This window comes from Pieris brassicae, chromosome 10, assembly GCF_905147105.1.
Source record: "Pieris brassicae chromosome 10, ilPieBrab1.1, whole genome shotgun sequence".
Lineage (NCBI taxonomy): Eukaryota > Metazoa > Arthropoda > Insecta > Lepidoptera > Pieridae > Pieris > Pieris brassicae.
The window spans coordinates 6,342,466-6,358,145 of NC_059674.1; the positions used below are offsets into that span (position 1 = coordinate 6,342,466).

General features: G+C 32.1%; 2 protein-coding genes across 4 annotated transcripts; both read right to left on the reverse strand.

Annotated features, from left to right (window-relative positions):
* Nucleotides 1–2,302: 2,302 nt before the first annotated feature.
* Nucleotides 2,303–8,216, reverse strand: LOC123715093. Its single transcript, XM_045669914.1, has 6 exons — nucleotides 8,130–8,216; nucleotides 7,784–7,808; nucleotides 6,268–6,317; nucleotides 4,701–4,916; nucleotides 3,231–3,416; nucleotides 2,303–2,357 (listed from the first exon to the last, which is right to left on the reverse strand). The coding sequence occupies exons 1-6, from the start codon at nucleotides 8,173–8,175 to the stop codon at nucleotides 2,305–2,307; spliced, it is 576 nt and encodes a 191-aa protein (XP_045525870.1). The 5' UTR covers nucleotides 8,176–8,216; the 3' UTR covers nucleotides 2,303–2,304.
* Nucleotides 8,217–8,809: 593 nt separating this feature from the next.
* LOC123715090 (protein artemis-like) lies at nucleotides 8,810–11,715 on the reverse strand. 3 transcript variants are annotated; one of them, XM_045669910.1, is made up of 4 exons: nucleotides 11,499–11,715; nucleotides 11,292–11,378; nucleotides 10,305–10,755; nucleotides 8,810–9,793 (listed from the first exon to the last, which is right to left on the reverse strand). In XM_045669910.1, the coding sequence occupies exons 1-4, from the start codon at nucleotides 11,551–11,553 to the stop codon at nucleotides 9,409–9,411; spliced, it is 978 nt and encodes a 325-aa protein (XP_045525866.1). In that variant the 5' UTR covers nucleotides 11,554–11,715; the 3' UTR covers nucleotides 8,810–9,408. The 3 variants fall into 3 exon arrangements, with proteins under 3 accessions (XP_045525866.1, XP_045525867.1, XP_045525865.1); XM_045669909.1 differs by having other exon boundaries at nucleotides 8,811–9,793; nucleotides 11,154–11,378; XM_045669911.1 differs by lacking the exon at nucleotides 11,292–11,378.
* Nucleotides 11,716–15,680: the final 3,965 nt, after the last annotated feature.

Sequence of the window (15,680 nt, forward strand, 5' to 3'; positions counted from 1 at the left end):
GGGGGGGGGGGGGATTAAGAATCTCCAAAATACTACTACCAAAACCGTGAAGTAATACTGGAACGCTCCCTTATAGGCCTTAGCCTAGCCTAGTTAGTACACTTCGCCATCGCAATCTATCCAGTGCTTCCAGTTGCGAACCTCTATTATTTCGAGGTCCTTCACAACTCCATCCCACCAACGCAGCCTCTTTCTACCGGGTTTTCTCTTTCCACCGGGTTGTGTGTTCAGTAGTGGGGGCTAGTTGTAACAATTTGTCGCGTCGTATGAAAGCTTACTTGTTTCGTATTCATGAAATCTAGCAGTACTATTCCAATTAACAACTATACAACTGTCGATTTCAAATAAACTTTTGATCAAACCTGTAACTATTTTTGGTAAAAACGGCTTTAAAAAAAACTGACGAGTGTTACAACTTACCCCGTGATTGTGACATTAGGAATTGAAAACCAGTTTTATATTTTATATAAAGATTTATTTGGCATAAGAAACTTTACAAACGCTAAAACAGGCTTATACACTTTTGGTCAAATTTTTAATCTCAAAGAAAATATTCAGAAATAAACAAATATGTAACATGTCCTTTATTCACTTCAACTATTAAGGCATTTAGGCCTACAGCAATTTATAAACTTAACTGCTTCAATAATCAGACTTTTGATTCATTTAGCATTATAAACTTTAGGTACGTTATAACAAACTTAGACTTTTAAGTTAAAAGAAAATAATCAAATATTGTCAAAAACCTGGTCTTCCTTAAACTATAAAGGTACTTTAGGCTCACAGCCATTAACAAAATATCAATTTCTTAAATAATCAGTCTTTTCAATTGAGACAAACAAATGAGATCGTGAGAAACAAACGAATGAGGAGAGAAATCTCGTATTTATTGCTCAGGGCCATATCAGAACCAAAAGTAACCACTGGTTGCAGAAGAGTTTTCTACAGAACAAGCTTGGTGTTCTTTCTGAGAAGTCGTGATTGGAAATATCTACGAAGGCCAGAATCAGTAGCAGCGATTCGCCATCATGATGCGTCTACTGATCTCTCGGCTGGGATTATTATCACCAATCACCAATGAGCCCAAGTAAACAAACTCCTCGCATTGTTCAAAGCTTACGTCATCCACGACAAAGGGATTTCTTGTGCCTAATGGTGTTGTCGTCATATACTTTGTTTTCTCCACATTTACTGACAGGCCCATAAAACTGGCTGCTTTTCGGAGGCTTTTAACACACTCCGCTAATTGGTTTTTGGAATGAAAATTACGTCATCATCAAATAGTACTATCATACTGCAATCGAACCTAAGTTATACTCGGATTAAAGTGTCTACCACCGAAAAAGAGCTGTTTAAATATCCTAAAAGCTTACAAACCTAGAAAGTCTGTCGCTGCCTCACCATAACGTCAAATGATTTATTTGACGTTATGGTGAGCGGCCTATTGACGGAGGCGTGCGTTTTGTAAACCTTTCTTTAATTTTACTTTTCCAATGATTTTTTGGTGGGTAACTTCAGCAAGTTACAAGTTTTGAAACTAAAATGGAAATGGGCTGGTCATGTAACGGTACCTAGACAACAGATGGACAAGGCAACACAATGGAAGGGACCACCGATCTCTTGGTAGTGGAAAGTCTACTAAGCCGGACTATAGATATATTTTTGTTGTTATAAAAGTTTTTTTTACTTAGTTTTCTTTGTTTTTAATTACTTTCTTTTGTTATATCGATGCTTTTCTTTGATTATATTACACACACTGATACACTTACATTCATAATCTAATTAATATTCATATCAGATTTTACTTTTAAATTCGTAACATCATTCACTTGGAATGTCCAAAACATGGAGTTCCGACTCGGTATAGGCCGGGCTAGGCATACAATTGCCCACGGGTAAAATATTCTTTTTATAGATATTAATACGTTCTATAATACTGTACGACAGTTTTTTTTCTATCATTTATAGTTTCCACAGCGCACGCACAGATTTTTTTAAGGATAATTTTTTCACACCTTTGGTTAATATTATTTCATTTTATTAAGGATTTTTTGGAAAATCTATTATAGCATATGTCAGTCTGTACAGATGCAGCTTTCTATTGGTGAAAGAATTTTTGAAATCTGTCAAGTAGATTTTATGTGAAAACATTTCAAAAATACATATCAAAAACACAAATGTTTCCTCTTTATAATATTAGTATAGAGTATAGATAATAACGAAAATTATATACAATTCAAGGCCAAGGTCATATTATAGTCTAGATTAAACAGTCCAGTCATTACGGGTAAAAAAAATAATGTTTCACATCGACATAATTTTATTTAAACATATATCTAAACTAATTTCTTCATATTCTGAAACAAGAAATTAAAATTTAATGTTCATATTTTTACATATATGTGAAATTAGTGAAAGTAAGAGCCTGGGTACAGCCCTGTTGAAAATTGAACAGAAATTGGTTAAACAAGTTTATATTAGTAAAAATTTTACAAAAGGCTTTTTTTATTATAGACATGAATACAAATAACACAATTATTTCATTTTACCTACTAAGATGATTACAGAATACAATAATTATCACTATCATTGTAAACGTTATTTTATATGGTTGTTATTAATGGCTTCGAATCTTTTCGAATCAACCGTGGTAAGGACAAGAAAAAGATGGCGCGTAATGGAAAAATGTGACGGTAATTTTTTTCTAAAGCTGATAAAGAAGTTTCACTTCAAAAATTGAATTATTTGATTTGTAGCGACACTTTTAATCTACGACTACACTGCGGCCTTCTTAATTATAAATATACATAAAAAATTGGTTTTTAGCAAATAACAGATGAACGTACTAATGCTGCAGTCGGATCTTATATTATTAGCCACTGGGATCTTCGGGCAAGGGTTTTAGTTAAGGCAGTGCTTCCCACCCTTTAGCTGCTATGCCCTTAGCCTTACTAAAATTTTTATGAATGTTTATGTAGGGTAAATCTTAAAATTTATTTATTATCAAATTAAAGTAATTTTTTTTCCGTGATTAATGCAAAATGTGTTAGGACACGACTGTTGTTTAATGATATTTATTTACGTTCTAAAACAACATATGCTTACAGATACCGACAAACTTCTTGAGCATTAAACAAGGGAGTGGGGGAAAGTCAACTAATTTACCAATCACGCGAATGACACGTCACTCTCCCGCCGACGCCGAATTTTTTGCAGGCTATAAAGTTTACCTTCTATGATCCCTCCTTGACAATTTCTCCGTTCAAAAGCGCATCGATTTTGAAATAGCACAAGATGGTTGTCGACCAGACTAACTCCACAAACAGGTTCGAACGTATTTGAACACACAGATTGACAGCCGAGACGTAAAAACATTACATACATGGAACAATACTTGTTGTCTACTATGTCATATTCTGAAATATAATTAAATGGTTAATATTTCCGTGTTGTCTCGAGGTCCGTCGTTCCACAACTAAGCGTTTTTAAGGCAGTTAACCGAACCAAATCGACTTCGGGCCTTCAAGAAAAGAGCGTACCAATTCTTAAAACGCCGGCAATTTGCGAGCCTTTGGCACTGTCAGTTTTCATGGGCGGTATCATTTAACATCAGGTTAGCCTAGAAAGTTTTTTGCCAGTTCTTGACTTGCGAACTGGTAGTAAGTGTAAGTTTACAATTAATTTAACTTCCTTTCTGACATTCATAAGTGTACTTGCTTATCTATACTAATAAAGTTATTTTGAGTTTGAGTGGCGGAGAGTTTATTGCTAGTTCTTCTCTTCCGTTCTACGCCCTTCATTTGAGAACTGGCAGTAAGTGTAAAATTAGAACCATTTTATAAACATTTCTATTTTACCTATTTTTTACCTATATGAATAAATTTTTGAATTTTGCATTTATAAAGTGGTAGACTGTGAGGTTGTCGAGGCTAATCTCTGAAGCTGAATCGGTTTAGCTAATTATCAATACCAATAGAAAGCCACGATATCGGTAAGTGTCAAAAGCTAAACCCAAAGATTTAAATACTAAGTAGTTGTATTCGAATTTGCAACGGTCCAACGTAAACGTTTCCTACGATGAGATATGATTCAGTTCAATCTGTAGAGCTTGATAATGACCGCAACATTTATGCGGAGAGAGATTTTCGCCTTTTATTAATTAATTAGTAATCATAACAATCAAATATACAGTATTTACAATTGCCTTACCTACAGTAAATAAAAAAAATATTTAAAAAGTTTGGTCCTTGTGGCAGCGTACCTTTAACTGCCAGGATTTTTTAGCTTACTAATTAGAAATGAATCAATCTAATTGCTTCCTTTTAACTTTCGTCTTTTTCTGACATATCGCAATTATGCTGTGACGAAAAAAGACGGTTGAGTACGTTAGTAAAACGTACAATTAAACTATTAATTTATTATGAATTGTTAGAATATTATGTTCTTAACATCGCTATAGTTACGAAGACACAATAGAAAATGTTCCAATTCCGACTAGTAAACAACATTTATTTTGATATATTTTTATGTTCGTCAAATACTAAATAATACTGTACTTGTTGATTTGGAAAATAATATGCGGCCTTCACGTTTTTGATGCCCAGAAGCCTCCAGACCTCCAGGCCTGGACTCACTCTCTGCAGTCATTGCAGATATATACAAATACATAGATAGATAAAGTATAACATATTACTACTTACTAAGACTTCCTCTGTATGTAGAACACATATTATTCAAGACGAGGTGACAACCACTTTGAAACCACTTAAAGCGAACACTCTTCCGATTCAAGCCGCACACGATTTTGTGGTAATCATTACAATGGTATGGATCACACCAATCCATCCAGGCTGGGTGAAATGGCTTTTTGAATCGCTTCGTCCATGACTCGTTCATCATTGGTTTCCATATATTCTCTATAAATTTATGGCAAAACCAAATTATTTATTTTGTTAAGTTTCTGACCTACCCTAGGAAAAAGTTCCATGAAATTACTGATTCCGAAACTAGATCCGGTCCGCAATTAAATTTATTTATTTACTATAAATAGGCAAGTAGGTGATCAGCCAGTCAGTGATTCTGTGCTTGACACGTCCAGTCTAACAAACAGCGGTTTCCACATGATGTTTTCCTTCGTACGAGTAGTTTTAATGCGCATATTAAGTCCATTGGTGTACGTCGAACGTCAGTTCGTTTATTATAAAAAGCAAACTACAGCAATCTGTTGCCAATACCTATACTTAGGTAACACTGAAAATGTTTCGAAAATGAAAAACGGCTTAATGTAGAAAGTTGTTGAAGGTATACTTTTATTGTTTGTCGAAGTAATCTCCGTTTCTCTCTACACATCGTCGCATTCGATGGAACTACTGAGAAAAGCAGTGGGCCCATGTTTCCTTAGGGGTCTCTTCTATGGCATTTTCGTACGCCTTCACCGCATCTTTAGGGCTCGTAAAGCGAATACCTCGAATTGTATCTTTAGTTCTTGAATATAAATGAAGGTCACAAGGCGCCAGATCAGGACTGTATGGCAGATGACTCATTATCTCGACACCTGCCATAGTCAAATATTCACTAGTCCATGCGAAGGTCTTTCTGGTCGCCGGTATGGGGAATCCATCTGGTACAAAGCTTCCTGACGCCTAAATGTTCGTGTAATATATTTTTTGAACTTGACTCATACCAATGCCTAGGCTTGCCACTCTCTATCATGCGTCGAACAGCACTGATGTTATCTTCAGTAGTCACTGTTAAAGGACGTCCCTCACGCGGATCATCATTGAGATTGCTACGTCCACGCTTAACGCAAACTCGTTAAATCTGTTGTAAATAGTGGCACGAAATGGGGCTTCATTAAAAAATGCTAATCGCAGCTAATCATAGCTTTATTGTTGAGTAATCCCACAACGAAAGTCATAATAAATCATTTACAGAAAATTTTCTCGCGTTACGTTAATTTTCACGTGTAACAAGAGTTTTAGATTTGCCGCCAATTAACAAAAAAAATGACAAATGAATGCAATATATATTAGGTAACCAAAGAGTTCTAAAATTGAAATTCAAAAAAGTTTTCATTAGCAATTGGCCCGTTCTAAACATTTTCAGCGTTACCCACGTATATGCCTCTAGCGGCACTGGATTATTTTATTAGTTATAGGTCTTTCGCCCTCTCGCTTATAACAATATCAATTAAACAGGAACATGTCATAACTATTGACATTTTGATCAGGTTTATAAAGTATTATACGCTATTATAGGTACTCTTACCGCGAATTCTGTCTCTAATGAAATTCGGATTTTCAACAATTGGATCAGGCCTGAAACAGTCGTTATATATGTATCTGTCTAATGAAATAGATTTATAAGGGCATAAGGGTTAATAAACACCGCATAATAATCCATTTTATCATAGCGAATTGGCAAGTTTCCACCGCGCTCTTCTTCTACTAAAAAAGGTATTATTTGACTAGCGTTGGCCCAAAAGAACTCTTCGCCTCATATACGACATGCTTCTTTCTTATGTGGTATGATAATACTGAAATCCAGATCGCTATAGGGCTTATTAGAGCCCACTGATTCTATAAGTAAATTCCAACAAATATATAAGTGGCCAAAAAACCGTTGATCAAACGCAACTTTGTTATTTTCGTCCTAAGAAATTTAAGCCACTAAGAAGGTAAGGCCACGCCTTACCTTCAGCAATAACTTCTCAGAATCCTTATTAAATGTGCTAAAACAGGTTCACTTTTCAGTGGAGTATTTTTTTCATAGCGGAGTCCGAAGTAAACAAAGAGTTATGACTTGAGAAAATTTTATGTCGTATAACTTAATATTAACATCAATACACCCAATCTAGTGGATATTAAGAAAAAGATACAGGATATAGGTTATTTCGAATTTTAATAAGTATTGAAAAATATAATATGCAGGGCTTGAGCTGACGGACTTAGGTAAATTTTTTTGCAGCTGACGACCCCATCTAAAACCATAGTTACGTTTGATCCACGACTTTTGGCCCTGTATATTATGTCATATGAAATTGACGTTTTGTGATACTCCCCACTTTGACCTCAAATATCTCCTGTCTGGTTAGAAATAGCAAATTCAAATTTTTACATGTAATGTATAGTCACTCGTGCATTTGTTTTTCGCACACCATCGCATCGAAAACTGCCCAAATCGTACTCCAAACAAAAATTGACTCCGAAAACGTCACCTATGAGCGTTTGGTGAACTAGTGCCGGGGCGATGGATGTCTATTGTCAGCAAGTGCAAACGATAATGGAGAAGCTAACTGCTAAACAACAAAAGGCTGTTCAATAGCTCTAGGCCACTGCTGCTTCATGACAACGCTGGACCAAACATTGCACAACAAACTGTTACCAATTTAGAAAAGCTTCAATTGAAATGTCAAAGACATCCACCGTACACCCCGGACCATTGTTCCATTCCCGTCCGAATGGTTTTTTTTAGTAAAGGGGTCACTGAACGACCTATAAGAAAAAGTACATAGATAGGAATAGTACATACTTTGATTAATTAAATATACTTATTCTATTTAAAAAAATCTACAAACAAAACCCCAATTTCATACGTAAGGACCTATATATAATATATTTATTTGTGTAATCCCACACTTATTTGCTAGATATATTTACATTTCCATTGCAATACGAAATCGACCCCGATGACGCGAGCTCGAGTTCACTATACACATGAAGGAAGTACGTGTCTGTTGGCGCGGAGGATGGTGATAACTTAGTAAAAAGAGATAAATACTTACGCAGTTGCATTCTTTCTGAGCTTCACTGAAAAAATATCATGTATTTACTATTTGTTTCAAATTCTCTTATGTACTCATTAAATTCTCCTCCCGTATACGGGCTTTCGATGTAGTTCTCTCAATACTCGTTGGTATTGCGTAGTTCCAAATTAATACTGGGAGATTACGGGTACACTTCAACTGTGCCGAGACCAGACCAAATGTCTGCTAACAAATACTTAAACACATACTGCGTGAAAAACCATTTTATTATCACAATTTAAAATGATTTTGGAACTACTTTACGTGACCAGACGTTTTGCGTTCTATATGTATAAATCGTATTAGAATTTAATAAATAATATACCTATATGTATTAAATTAAAAAACAACAACGCAAAACTCCATTTCATTATAACGTTGATTGAAAACTAAAAAGTACAGTCAGTAAACGTATAAATAATCAAAATTAATGATTAATTTTATTACTTTTAGATTGGTTCTCGTATCGATTTCTTTCGTTTTACCTTAGAATAAATACATTTAAATCTAAGTAAGGTGCTTAACCAGGGCTTATCATAAATCCAAAAGTTTTCCCTATGAAACGATGTGCTGGATAAAACTAAAACAAACATATACAATCAAATAAATATTATTAACCATATCCTAAATACCGTATTTACTTTAAGGATTAGCATTTAACGATGTCGCCATAAAAGAATAAAAAAGTCATAGATGTAGGAAGGATTACCTTTACAAGATAATACATATTACTATTCATAAGGAATTTTGTTCACAGATTGTGTCGGGTACAAATAAATGATGTGCGACATCCATCAGGTTCTAGGTTACATTATTTATCCGCGGCTGCTTGACGGACCCATGCGGCTTCTTAGATAAGTCGCCTCGTGAGTTGTGCCTTGTGTGAGGAGGTTGTATCGATCTGATTAGCGCTGATACTTTTTCTATCATATTTTCATAAGAGGTATATTATACTCATTTTAACATGTGTCATGTATGAGCGGAATAATATACGGATCATTTAAAATAAGTTTTAATTAAATATAATTAGATTTACATTTCTTAAATATTATTGACACAATAGAAGGGATAAAACATAGCCATTACTTCACATAATACTAATCTTTCACGCCAACAATAAATTATTTAGAATAAAACGTTAAATTAATTAAAGCAAATTGTATTTTTTTACAAAGGCGTAGTTTTTTACAAAGTACTAAATGGGCTATAGAGATGTCGCAGTAAAGTATTTAAATCAGAGACTTAATTCAATCTCTAGACAGTTAATTAATTACTCGTCATGGGTACTTTTAGCCTGTCCCTTCTCTAGAACCTCCTGGATTTGGTCCAGCTGTCTTGTCAGACAATATAAATACATATATATCAAATAAATGCATTATTTAATTCACATTCTTATTAACAAATATTAATGAAGCCAGATATTTCATAGTTTTCAAATCTGTCCAAATTTGTAGGTGTAATTGTCACGTGTCCTTAGAGCTCTCTCATATAGTACTTTCTAGAAAATTGGAGACCAGAAGTCTTTGAGCTTTGTGTGAACACAAACTTTCTTAATGTAGCCTTTCAAGCAAGCCTCATACAAAGGTCTGATTCCAAATTAAACATCAACTACAAAACCTTTTCACTAACATACTTTCCAATTTACCCTCTTCCCTCAAACTATTTCCTCGTTTCAGCCCTCTCTCCTCTATATATGGATTAGGAAAACCAATCACTTTATCCGGTTTAAAATAATTGACAAAACCCAATATCTCACTCCGACTACAGTGCGTTGCGAAACACACGTCCACCCGCGTTGGCGACATTCGTTGAATTGGCTTAAATGTGTTACTATTCATCCATTTCATCGCTGAGAGATGAATGTAAAGAAATTGAGGGTAGTTCCTTGGTATGCAGGTTGAGTGATTCTTTTCGTTGCGTTTTGTACATAAATGTATGATTGTTTCATTATCGTTGTTCGTCACGCCAGGGACTAGATGTGATATTTTTCTAAAATAAAAAAATATATAAACACATCTCATTTGTAACCTGTAAGATTTTAACATTTTAAAAACCAAGACATACATACTAACATATTTTAAAACCCAAAAATCTACAATGTCTAAGGCACAGAAGGCTGACCACCACCTCATTCGTTTTTTTGTAAACAATGTTTAAAAAAACGGATGCATTCGGTTGCAAGTTGTCAAAGTTCATAATTGTGCATGATTTCATCATAAGCTGGATAATGATGAAAAACATTTTTTTTTGTGAAATGTGACAATTTAAATAATGTTGAATTAGCATAAATAGTACATAAAATTAAATGTGAAAACAAACAAACTTGTTTGAACAAAACTTGAGCAGGTGGAATTGTAACCATACTATGCAACATTTTTATACAAAACCTAAGTATAGTCAATTTAAAACATCAAGGCATTTTTTAATAGGAATTTTCATATTACAATAAGTTCACGAACTTATGATTTTATGCATAATACATATAAAATTAAATAAATACCTATAAAACCTCCATCGATCTTCATTAACATAGACTTTTCTTCCCAGCTTCTCATAAATCTTGTTAAATACATATTCATAACCATACTTTGCTGATGTATGTAATGCTACACCACTACCTGTCAACAAACAACTCTCAATCTCCTTTAACATCGCGTCTATACTCTGTGACCGTTTTGGAAAATTTTCATAAACTAGGTCTATAAATGTTGTATCTAAATACATTGTGTTTATTTTAATTGGTTTCTCAGCTACATCATGCAAACCTGCATATTTATAAATATCTTTTTCATTTATTCGAAAGTCACCCGTAAATAATACTGTAGTATTTATAGTTTGGAATAAAAACATAACTGCTCCTACACAGTGTCCCGCTGGTACAAGTGTAACTGTCACATATGTTTCGTCAATATTTTTTTCTGGTATTCCCTCTAATGTAACAAGTGTTGATCCTGCAATAAATAAAAATAAGAATTAATTTGGTCCTATAAAGTTGAAATGGTGTCTCCATTTCAATTTTCAGGCTTGATATAAATATATTTTTATAGTATTTACCTATGCAATACCTATAATTCATATTAAAACCTGCAAGTCCAACTTGGACATTGTGTCTATTATATTTAATAAAAAATACAAACATAACAGTTTCTTTCTGATCTATTTCCATTTTAACAAAAATGAAACCTTTTGTTTGGAAAGATTGTCTTTGAAATCTTATAACCATATTAATGAAATTGAATAAATGTTTGATCAAATAAACCATATTCGTGGTTTATATTACTTTGCAGTTAATGGTTACTTTGTGTAGTACTATTATATAGATATCTCTAGTATTAAAAACCAAATTTACCTAATTTCAAAACTTTTATGTAGTCTAATAATGTGTCATCCTTTGTAATATCTTTAATAATGGCATATGACAATTCTGTTGTGTAAATAAATATGTTTTTTTCTTTTATATATTTAAGTAAGTAAGGTGAATGTAGACCTTGCATATGATCAGAATGGCAATGACTTAAGAAATATGCTCTTGGTGTTGTAAATTCTACATATTCAAAATTATCCACGTGTAACCCTGCAATAATACAATTTATAAGTAAATTCATATAATACTATTTTTTCTTACAATTAAACCTGTAGTTTATAAATAAGTTTAAAAAAATTATCTTTTTATTACTGAAATTATTTTACTAACCAGGTATCTCTACGATTTTTCCTTGAAAAGAACTTCGTGAACAATTTTGAAACATTTTTAATTCCCGCGCAGTCTTCTAATGAATGATATCCATAAGTTGATTATGAACTGTTTATAGTGGTAGCATTATAAAAACAATAAATAAATGCCAAGTATGAAGCAAATTATATATAGGATTCTGATTTCTAAATTCTGATACAAGATACTAAATTAATGAACCGACAGCGCTGTCAGTGTAAACAGTAAGTGTAAGTCATACTTCACAGTGTAAAACGTCATAATTGGCATAGCATGAGCACAGACTAGAACATCGGTGTGTGAACTTTTCTATGTTCTATTAATCATAAGTACGCAAACTTGTGTCTTAAGTTTTTATAAAAATATTGAATTTCCAGTTCAATAAAACAAACAAAGTATGATTTTGTGTCTTGTCGTACAACAAATAACAATAACCATATTATGTCAGGTCTTGTTTTGTTTATTTTTGCTAGTTTATATGTTTTTTTTTATTTATATATAATATTAAGGAGAATTTCAATATTCTATACAACAATAGATATAATTGAAAAGAGATAAGGATAACTCAACAATTAAGGCCGTGATCATAAAAGTATAATAATTGTTTATTAATTAAAAAGTCAAACAATCGTAAAACAAGTGAAACGATAGAATAACATGTAAATTAGTGACCGTAAATAAGACTTGGCTTAAAGGTCTCGTTACCAGGCTATAAAATTATGTAAAAAAAAAACAAACAAACGTTTTATAAAATCCTTGTAAAACTTTTAGTTTTATAATTTTTGGTTTAGTTGTATAATAAAATAATTGAACTGTTAATATATAAAAAAAGAGAAAAAAATTAAGAAATGAAAGATTTTGAAAGGTTGAATTCAAGTGTTGAAGGGACAATGACTTCATGATTAACATATGTATTCCAAGCACTACACTATCACAGTAATATATGTTTATAAAACCCCTGAATGTTTCACTGTCCGTGTCCAGATGGGAAGTGCGTTTTCTTAATAGAACACAATCATTTGTAATAAAATTGAAATAGGCATTCCAATATTCGAAACTGGTACTTCACAAGTGACAGTGACAAGTCTGACAAGTTTTTCCTGCCATTACATTCAAACTCCAACACGTTTTACAACCAACTAGTCTACTATAAACTAAAAATTTGTTAATATTCTACAATTAATGATAATATTTCATGTACCATCACACTTTAGATGATAGCTGGCTATACTAAGTGTCCTAGTCTGTGAGCCAACATGCCGACAGTTGAACTTGACAGTTCACTGTGACATTGTCATTAGTTAAATAACATTATTGTGTTTTGAGATTTTGGCTTTTGTTTGTGTTTAGGTGTGTTTGAATTACTATGTACTTCATAATAAAGACCATGCCATAAAGTTTAAACGCTTTACCTTTTTATCCTAAAAGTAAATCAGTTTTAAGTGAATAATATTTAGTGAATAGCTACAAACAATACCTAATAAATATGTGAATTGCTATCATTTTTAATTACGTGTGATAAAATATATTTTTATATAGTCTTCTAAGTTAGGGAGCGTGTTATTTTTATTAATGCCTAATTTATATTATTGAAAAGGAGGTTTCATACCATTCTTTTTTATAAAAAGGTAAAGTAGGCTTCTAAGTTAATTATATTGCGCGTTCCTGTTAAGATTAAGGTAAGTCTTAACTAATTTTTATTAGGAAATTATAGGTATATTTGATATACGATTACTATCGTTATTGTTACTTAGACATTTAAAACCATCTAAGTAAGTATACAGAGTTATTTTGCTATAAGGATCTGAATATAGCTTTTTAATTTATGAAGGCGCAGTTTCTATAATACATTATTTGTTTATTCTCTGTCTTATATCTGTTAAACAAAAAGCCCCATGTGGTATTTTGGAGTGTGTTTGTTAAAGTCTAACAATATTTTTGTTTTGGCCATATTTGTTTTCATTCAAATTATTACTAAATAATTTAATTGGCTTATAGAATAATAATTAGGAATTATATTACATTATTTTAAATTAATTTCTATGAAACTATACTGTGCTGTGTGTTAAACATTTGTGAAGAATGTAGGTAGATAGGTATTTAATAATTCTGCAATAGTAACCTTTTACAATGTAATGTAAAATGATGGAATATTTTGTCTGTTTATCTGGGAATTAGTAGGTGATGAGCTGATACAACCTGATTCTAAAGAAGAAAAAATACATTGCGTCTACAATGGACTTGTAATTGATATTTGTAAATGGGGGCTAACATTTAACTTTTAAGTACCTGCATTATATGAAAAATCCTATTTACAAGTAATTTTTTATTTTTTCAGGATGGCTGAGCAATCTGTACCCCAATTATTTGTTGAAGGACAATTTCTACCTAACAAATGGCAGTATACAAAAACAGAAACTGAGTATAACATTAATGGGGAAGTGTTTACGATGCAAAATGATGATAATGATGACTATGATAAATTTGAAGTAGTTTCTGATACAGACAGTTTGGGCGAGAGTAGCACACTCGACAAAGAAGGTAAAACAAAATATTTTATTTTCATCAACATCAATTTAAAATAAAAGAAGGCATGAGATGCAAATCAATGGTCTAACTGTTAAAAGTAGTTTTATTCAGTCTACCTAATCAATAATGTTAATATTTAAAATAATAAAAATACTATACAACTTTTTACTATATGACATATGATTTTTATTGGTTATTGTTAAATTGTTATGATCAATACTTTATATTTTAATTGGGTGGTGGGGGAGTAATTTTTTTGTTTGGTTTATCTCAGATCTTAATTAACAATATATTTTCGTGTTAAATTGTCCATATATCATTAGGAGCAGAAAATGATTGTGGAAATGTAATTTATGCCAACCAGTTATATAAATATTTATCTTTAGAGCTTTGGTTGCATTCATACACAAATAAATGGAACCGCTATAATGGAACTGTTGTGACTCTCTTAAATAAAGTTTAACAGTGATTCATTATTTGTGAAGCTGTTTAGAAAACATGTTTTTTTGATGTAATGTTAATGATGTCAACATTTATAACCTGCTTGATGGGTCACAAATTAATGCAGATGTCACAACACCAACTGAAATATTGCTGTGATCTCCTATCACCATTGTGATTATATCACATTGAAAAGCCCCTTCAAGACAATGTGAGACATGGTGAATTTTAATGTCTGAATCATTCTCAAATCTGCTAATTATTAACATTTAAAATTTCTTATATCAGTTGCAGAAATGTTTGTAATAATATAATTACTAGTGATTACCTGAATGAGTTTTTCAACTATGTGTAATATGCATTTTTGCACTTCTTCAAAAAATGTATTAAATTAGATAAGGTCGCTGCCCACCTTATCTAATTTAATACATTTTTTTTCTCTTCTCACATTGGTTGCCTAGAAGAGATCGCTCGAAAGCGATAAGGCCGCCAGTTGCCCTGTTTTTAATTTAATTATGTTCACTTTTTATATTATATGCTTGAAATGTTTATAAATTAATTAATTATTTTTTCTCCAAATAGGAGAGAATACAATCTTTTCTTTGTGACTATTTTTTATCTACAAATTATAAATTGTATGTGTTTATCATTTCAGAGTGCAAGTTCCTTCCTGTGTCCATAAAAAAAACACTTTATGGTATTATTGTTAATGATGCAATACTTCTTCCAATCAATAATTGGAATACAATAATAACGTTGGATGATCACATTTGGTGCTGTGTCTGTTTGGACCTAGATGCAGATGCCATTTCTCACATCAAAAGCGATATGCATATAAAAAGTATGAATGAGTATCAGCCTCTGGACAAATTTGATTTGAACCTTGTAAGATTGGTAAGTGTAATATCATTTTCAGAAGAACTGCATATGAGGTGTCTTTTTTAAATTTGTTTAGGTATAGAATGATCATAACCATTATTTTAATGATATCTTGAGCAATGTCATTAAAGTAGAGTAAGAGATTAAAGTATTTTTATAGCATCTGAATTTAAGCATACATCTTTTAATTGACAATGAATTCTTTAAAAAAAAAAATTTAATACAATTATTAATAATTTCAGATTGATCAACACTACCACTGTGCTGTGTGCAATGAATCATTCCATAAATCTGAGGAAAATCATTTTGACAGTG

Bases quoted from the DNA above. Each gene is read 5' to 3' on its own strand.
- LOC123715093 (XM_045669914.1), bottom strand. From the start codon at position 8,175: ATGAAATGGAGTTTTGCGTTGTTGTTTTTTAATTTAATACATATAG. The intron at 7,809-8,129 runs GTATATTATTTA...ATATTTTTTCAG, and splicing joins TTTTAATTTAATACATATAG to TGAAGCTCAGAAAGAATGCA. The intron at 2,358-3,230 runs GTAAACTTTATA...TTCTTGTTTCAG, and splicing joins TCAAGGAGGGATCATAGAAG to AATATGAAGAAATTAGTTTA.
- LOC123715090 (XM_045669909.1), bottom strand. From the start codon at position 11,553: ATGTTTCAAAATTGTTCACGAAGTTCTTTTCAAGGAAAAATCGTAGAG. The intron at 11,379-11,498 runs GTTAGTAAAATA...GTATTATTGCAG, and splicing joins AAAAATCGTAGAGATACCTG to GGTTACACGTGGATAATTTT. The intron at 10,756-11,153 runs GTAAATTTGGTT...TATTTATTGCAG, and splicing joins CATAAAAGTTTTGAAATTAG to GATCAACACTTGTTACATTA.